The sequence below is a fragment of the Littorina saxatilis genome, linkage group LG1, assembly GCF_037325665.1.
Source record: "Littorina saxatilis isolate snail1 linkage group LG1, US_GU_Lsax_2.0, whole genome shotgun sequence".
Lineage (NCBI taxonomy): Eukaryota > Metazoa > Mollusca > Gastropoda > Littorinimorpha > Littorinidae > Littorina > Littorina saxatilis.
In genome coordinates this window covers 72,904,780-72,912,123 of record NC_090245.1, presented here as the reverse complement: position 1 = coordinate 72,912,123, position 7,344 = coordinate 72,904,780, and the positions used below count along the sequence as shown (strand labels likewise).

The window sequence follows — 7,344 nt, the reverse complement described above, 5'->3', positions numbered from 1 at the left end:
GAATGAACGAATGAATGAATAAATAAATGAATGAATGAAGGAATACATGAATGAATAAATGAATGAATGAATCAATCAATCCATCAATGAAAGAATTAATGAATGAATGATCGAATGAATGAATTAATGAATCCATCAATCTATTCATCAATCAATCACATCGAAAAAGTGTGGAAAGGGATGCATTGCCGGTAAAATTCTCTTTCTTTTTAATACATCATTGTCGGCATCTCCTGTTCTGCATATTACTTGTGCGTATAATCGCTATGCATATGATGCTTAACCCTTAGGCTGGTTGTCGCGACATATGTCGCGCTACTTTACGTATACTGTCACCTGGTTGTCACGACATATGTCGCGCTACTGGCTCAGTCTGTTTGGTCGGTTCTGATTACCTCCCATGGATGCGAAAACCTATATGACCGTTTTTTGTTATTTTTCTCTCTGTTAATGCACCAGTGGCTATGTAACATGTGTTACAGAATTACACCAGTGTAAGGGTACGAAACACATACTTATCTACAAGGGACCAAGCCCGCCCGTCTATATCAGTATTTCTTCATAGCCATTAGTTAGCTCTATAGCCCTGCCGTTGTGTTCTGTGCCTTACACCGCAGGATTCTACGTATCTTCTTGTTACAGCATTCCACATTGATCACATGGGCTATAAGCATGTCTGTAATTACATACAGCTTACACCAGATGGTCACAATAGGCATGTGATGCTGCACTGACATTTGCATTTGCAAGTGAAAGAATAATTGTAAACCCTCCCTCCCAACATTGTCATAGTAGGGCACTGTCACATAGTGAAACATATACCAAACCAAACCAAACCGAGACAAGACAAGTCGCGTAAGGCTAAAATACAACATTTAGTCAAGTAGCTGTCGAACTCACAGAATGAAACTGAACGCAATGCAACGCAGCAAGACCGTATACTCGTAGCATCGTCAGTCCACCGCTCATGGCAAAGGCAGTGAAATTGACAAGAAGAGCGGGGTAGTAGTTGCGCTGAGAAGGATAGCACGCTTTTTACATTTTGTCAAGTTTTGACTAAATGTTTTAACATAGAGGGGGAATCGAAACGAGGGCGTGCGTGCATGCGTGTAGAGCGATTCAGACCAAAATACTGGACCGATCTTTATGAAATTTTACATGAGAGTTCCTGGGATTAATATCCCCGAACACTTTTTCTTTTTTTCGATAAATGTCTTTGATGACGTCATATCCGGCTTTTCGTGAAAGTTGAGGCGTCACTGTCATGCTCTCATTTTTCAACCAAATTGGTTGAAATTTTGGTCAAGTAGTCTTCGACGAAGCCCGGACTTCGGTATTGCATGTCAGCGTGGTGGCTTAAAAATTAATTAATGACTTTGGTCATTTAAAATCTGAAAATTGTAAAAAAACCAAAAAAACAATTATACAACGATCCAAAGTTACGTTTATCTTATTCTCCATCATTTTCTGATTCCAAAAACATATAAATATGTTATATTTGGATTAAAAACAAGCTCTGAAAATTAAAAATATAAAAATTATTATCAAAATTAAATTTTCGAAATCAATTTAAAAACACTTTCATCTTATTCCTTGTCGGTTCCTGATTCCAAAAACATATAGATATGATATGTTTGGATTAAAAACACGCTCAGAAAGTTAAAACGAAGAGAGGTACAGAAAAGCGTGCTATCCTTCTCAGCGCAACTACTAAACCGCTCTTCTTGTCACTTTCACTGCCTTTGCCATGAGCATGAGCGGTGGACTGACAATGCTACGAGTACATACGGTCTTGCTGAAAAATTGCATTGCGTTCAGTTTCATTCTGTGAGTTCGACAGCTACTTGACTAAATGTTGTATTTTCGCCTTTACGCGACTTGTCTGTACCTCTCTTCGTTTTAACTTTCTGAGCGTGTTTTCAATCCAAACATATCATATCTATATGTTTTTGGAATCAGAAAATGATGGAGAATAAGATGAACGTAAATTTGGATCGTTTTATAAAATTTTTTTTAATTACAAGTTTCAGATTTTTAATGACCAAACTCATTAGTTTTTAAGCCACCAAGCTGAAATGCAATACCGAAGTCCGGGCTTTGTCGGAGATCACTTGACCAAAATTTCAACCAATTTGGTTGAAAAATGAGAACGTGACAGTGCCGCCTCAACTTTCACAAAAAGCCGGACATGACGTCATCAAAGACATTTATCAAAAAAATGAAAAAAATGTCTGAGGATATCATACCCAGGAACTTTCATGTCAAATTTCATAAAGATCGGTCCAGTAGTTTAGTCTGAATCGCTCTACACACACACACGCACAGACAGACAGACAGACACACACACATACACCACGACCCTCGTCTCGATTCAAAACTTGACTAAATGTAACAAAACATTGAAAAAAAAAAGAAAAAAAAAGTCACCGCCTTCAGTGCTTCGATCATGTGTCAGTGCTGACAAGTAATATACCTCATTAGTATCACCCTGTTTTTAATTTGTATTCATCCCCACAATTGTCATACTGTTGAGAATCTTATAGCGGTCATCGTTTTGCTTAACGTGTCAAATTATCCGTGAAATATCTGACGGGGCTACATTGAAGACTATCTTGACTCCGTTTCCTTTGGATAAAGACAAGTATTTAACAGAATACGCGTACGTAAGCCAAAGTTACCAGAAAGTAAATGGGAACGAAAGAAGGCTGTATCTCTCATTGATGTTTTTCTATAATGTATTGATGTATAATTTATGTATTGATGTATACTGAATATTTCCTTCTTAGTTAATCCATTTCTTTTTATTTTATTTTATTTATTAATGTTGTGAATTTGTGTACATTTTGATTTTTTTTATGTATGTATATTTTGCAATAGTTTTTGTCGCAATAATCTAGCAAGGCGTTCCTACAGACTGGACATTACTACTTTGAATGTAACAAAGCTCGTGCCTGTTTGCCGTAGGAGACATCCATCCACTTTATCGGAAATGTGTTTCATAACGAAAACACTATACACAGCAGTGCAGTAACGTCTGCTTCAGGGTGACAGAGAACGACGATTCGTTATATATGGGGGCGGGGAAGCGAAACTTCAACGAACACTTCAACAAACAACGTGCAAAGTCAAAACATTGCTCCATAAAACTCATTATTATGTAGGATGTGCACATATGATATACTACATTCCCTGTCTATCATTCATATGACGTCTATAACCACCACACACAATGTTGAAAAAAAAAAGAGTGTGACCTAGGCTGAGTAATATTTTGATGAACTTTTTTATTTCCTGTTGGGTTCATCAACAGTTTGTCAACTTTTGACAAGTTGACGACCCCTGCGTGTGCATTTCTTTTTTCATCAACCAGAATGGTGACCATTTTTGATTTTCATTTTTACACACAGACGGCAGGCAGATATATATATACGACTAGTGTCTGTCTGTCTGTCTGTCTGTCTGTTCGCGATGCACGGCCAAAGTTCTCAGTGGATCTTTTTCAAATTTGGACACCGTATTCAGGTACACCCCGGACCAAACCTCATCGATGAGATATTTCAACACGTGCTCTCAGCGCGCAGCGCTGTGCGCGCTGAACCGATTATTTTTTTTTTTTTTGGGGGGGGGGGGGGGGGGGGGGGATCCACTACCAGTAACTCTTCCTTATCTTCTCCAGTGTTTTCAGCCGCGATTATCTCCCTTCCTCCGTGTGGCGTCAATCCATATTCCCGTTACTACATTACTATTTTTAGAAGGTCACTGCACGTTACTATTTTTAGAAGGTCTCCAGTGTTTTGCGCGTTTATCTCCTTTCCTTCGTGCGCCGGCGAAGCCGTCGTACACCCGGCAGAGCCGGGTCCCAGGCGCAGCCTGGTATTCGGCTCTACTTCTTCCCGGCGAAGCGGGTAATCATCTAGTATAATATATATAAATATTGTCTGCCTGCTATGCACGTTTTGGAATAAAGAGATCGGCACAACTAAGCCGATGTTTGTATTTTTACATTTAGTCAAGTTTTGGCTAAATGTTTTAACAAAGAGTTATCAGAGACGAGGGTCGTGATGTGTATGTATGTGTGAGTGTGTGTGTGTGTGTGTGTGTGTGTGTGTGTGTGTGTGTGTATGTGTGTGTGTGTGTGTGTGTGTGTGTGTGTGTGTGTGTGTGTGTGTGTGTGTGTGTGAGTTTGGTAATTAAAATCTGAAAATTGTAATTACATTTTTGGGAGGTGTAAAACGATCTAAAAACAACTTCATCTTATTCTTCGTCATTTTCTGATTCCAAAAACATATAAATATGTTTTATTCAGATTTAGAAACAAGCTCTGAAAATTGAAAATATGAAAATGATGATTAAAAATAAAATTAAATTTCCGAAATCGATTTAAAAATATTTTTATCTTATTCCTTGTCGGTTCCTGATTCCAAAATCATATAGATATGATATGTTTGGATTAAAAACAAAGTCAGAAAGTTAAAAAGAATAGAGATACAGAAAAGCGTGCTATCCTGCTCAGCGCAACCACTACCGCACTATTCTGGCATGTCCATTTCACTGCCTTTGCCACAAGCTGTGAACTGATGAAACTACGAGTATAATGTCTTGGTGAAAAAATGCAGTGCGTTCAGTTTCATTCTGTGAGTTCGACAGCTTAACTAAATGTTGTATTTTCGCCTTACGCGACTTTAAAAAAAAAATCTTTGTCCTTATTTGGTTTTTGTTCTCTGTTTGTATCTATAAGTGGGCATTTACACAGATCAGTAAACTAACCACACACCGTTGATCCTACACTAATCATCAAAGAAGACGCACACATGTATAATTGGGCCTTACCCTCAATGCCATCATATTCCCAAGGTTTGACGAGGTCAGCTGGCATGGCTAGAACACCTACTGGTAATCCCACGATGACCAACTGTAGAGAACAAGTATTGGCTATCAGATGCATGTAGTATGAATCAAGACATCACTATGAGATATAGGCTTGCTAGGAACTTTTTTGGTTGTCGTAGTATGCGCCAGTTTAGAAAAGTTGTTGTTGTTGTTGTTGTTGTTGTTGTTGTTGTTATTGTTGTTGTTGTTGTTGTTGATGTTGTTGTTGTTGTTGTTGATGTTGTTTCTGCTGCTGCTGTTGCTGCTGCTGCTGGATGATCATGATGATCATGATGGTAAGGTGCTTTGCGTGTTTTCGGAAGAAAAGAAAAAGAAACACTTTTAACGGCGCACTTACTTAGGAATCCGTTGGCCAATCATGTTGAACTGTAATTTCTTTGAATGTATTAATAAACAATTGAATCTGTGCTTTAAACAAGCGGACAAGATGCCTGGCCATTACAGAAAACACTTCAAATATTACAAAGTGACATAATAATTTTTTGTCAAGAGTACCTGCTCCCACCCTGGCTTGTACTAGCAGTTACGTATGTAAGGACGCACAAGCTCACACACACGCACGTACGCATGCACGCACGCACTCACGCACGCCATTAATACCACCACCAGTTATACTAGCACGTTTCACATCATCAACAAACAGACACACCGAACAAATGAAAGCGAAATTTCAAAAGAAGCCCGTACCGTCAAAATGAGGAAAAATCCCATGCTTCAGGCACTTCCACAAATCACTTTATTCCAAAAGCAACGCTCCAGAAATACAGACAGCGAACTCAATTTCATTATACCTGCAACGTCTGGGGTTAACACATGCGCGTAGGTGTATACATAGTAACAATTGTCCAATAGCGTTCTTCCAAATAATGATCAACTCTAACACTAAGGTCACCTCACAAAGGAACTGCACAATATACACACCTACTCTCACCGACGAGGTAGTGAGTTAACGAATGTGTGGGTGATCGCGTGTTATGCTTGCTTCGCCGTGGGGTCAAGTTGACATTTTCAGATGAGGACGTTAGAGTAAACCTCAACGTCAAGAAGTTATTTCTACAAATGATCAATTTGAAACCCCTCATGTACGAAGTGAACCTTTAGCACGCTTACTGAATACAGCGAATGTGCGAAGGTGTTTTTTTTCCGACGAGGACGTGAGAATAAAACTCAAAGTCGAAAAGAGTTATTTCAAAAAAAGGATCTATTTTTGTTCTGAACCTCTTGGCAAACGTCCTGCCGAACACGCATAATCTTTCTTCAGCAAACGAATACACGGGTGACCTTCTCTCATAATTTCGGGCACGCGTGTGATGTCAAGCTGAACATTTCAAATGGGAACGTCAGAGTTGACCTCAAACAGACGTTTTAGGAATGTACAACGGACGCTCACAGTCTTTCGAAGTGAAATGACTAATTATCGGTCAATAATTAAAAAAAAACCACACATACATACTCACGCACGCACGCACGCACGCACGAACGCAAGAAAGCACGTTTAATAATTATTGAGAATTCTGCCTTTCATTTCAAACAAGTGATATAAATATGTTCATAACATACACAAGTCACGGCATAGTATATATTAATGTAAAGCTTATTGATTGCTCTATCTGAAAAAAATCATGTTAGATTTGTTAATTATCTTCCTTTGGTCGCACCAGACCACTGATCTAAAAATAAGATCAGTGCACCAGACAACAGTTATGGCCCTTTTTTGAAAAAAAGTGTTTCTTTGAATAAACTTGTGTTTTTTGACACTTTCAAATGGAGCAAATTAAAAAAAAAATGGTTTAAGTTACAGCCTATGACATCCTTCTCCGCAGAGAAGCATACGTTTTGAGCCGATTTTGTGAAAACACGCGCGCATGATACAAACAAGACGGATGTGACCCAGATTTTCGAAAAAAAATGGCCACGGGTGACTGTACTTTGCGTTGCGTCCTGACAAAACCAGGAACTTAGGCCGATTGCCAGCGGATTGAGTATTTTAAGCAAGTGTGGCAGTATGCATGATACAAATTTCAGACATTTAAAATTAAAAGGTCAAAGCAGAAGAAAAATTCCACTATTTCCTCAAATTTACTGAAAGTTGTGACATACAGAATGCTTGTCCACAGCACTCTACAGAACCATTAATAGTGCAATAATATGGTTTTAAAAGAAAGTTCACGATGGTTTTTCCGTGATATATTGTCAGCAGTACCACCAACTATACTGCTAAGCCTGTCGGTTCGTATTTATGACCAAATTCAAAATATCGTCCTCCAGTAGGGGTGTCACAAGTACCAAGCAAATAACATGAGCATCCCGCGCAAAATATAAACATAAAATGTTATTTTTAAACCCTAATACAGCGGCCTTTCTCATTGCATAAATTAGGTATGAAACTAACCCGTATTCCCTGTAGCGCAATAAGCCCAAATAGATCATAACACTAAAATGTCAGCTCATGTA

At 38.7% G+C, this 7,344-nt stretch overlaps 1 protein-coding gene across 3 annotated transcripts in view; it reads right to left on the bottom strand.

The window, feature by feature from the left end:
• Nucleotides 1–7,344, bottom strand: part of LOC138978122 (collagen alpha-1(XXI) chain-like) — an 18,437-nt gene extending 11,093 nt beyond the window's left edge. Inside the window, exons 1-2 of one of the 3 annotated variants that reach the window (XM_070350778.1) lie at nucleotides 5,578–7,344; nucleotides 4,831–4,912 (exon numbers count right to left, since the gene is read on the bottom strand). In XM_070350778.1, the coding sequence (XP_070206879.1) occupies nucleotides 4,831–4,912; nucleotides 5,578–5,601 (106 nt within the window). In that variant the 5' untranslated portion in view covers nucleotides 5,602–7,344. The remainder of the gene's footprint in view (nucleotides 1–4,830; nucleotides 4,913–5,577) is intronic. The other 2 variants (XM_070350786.1, XM_070350769.1) reach the window with 2 other exon arrangements.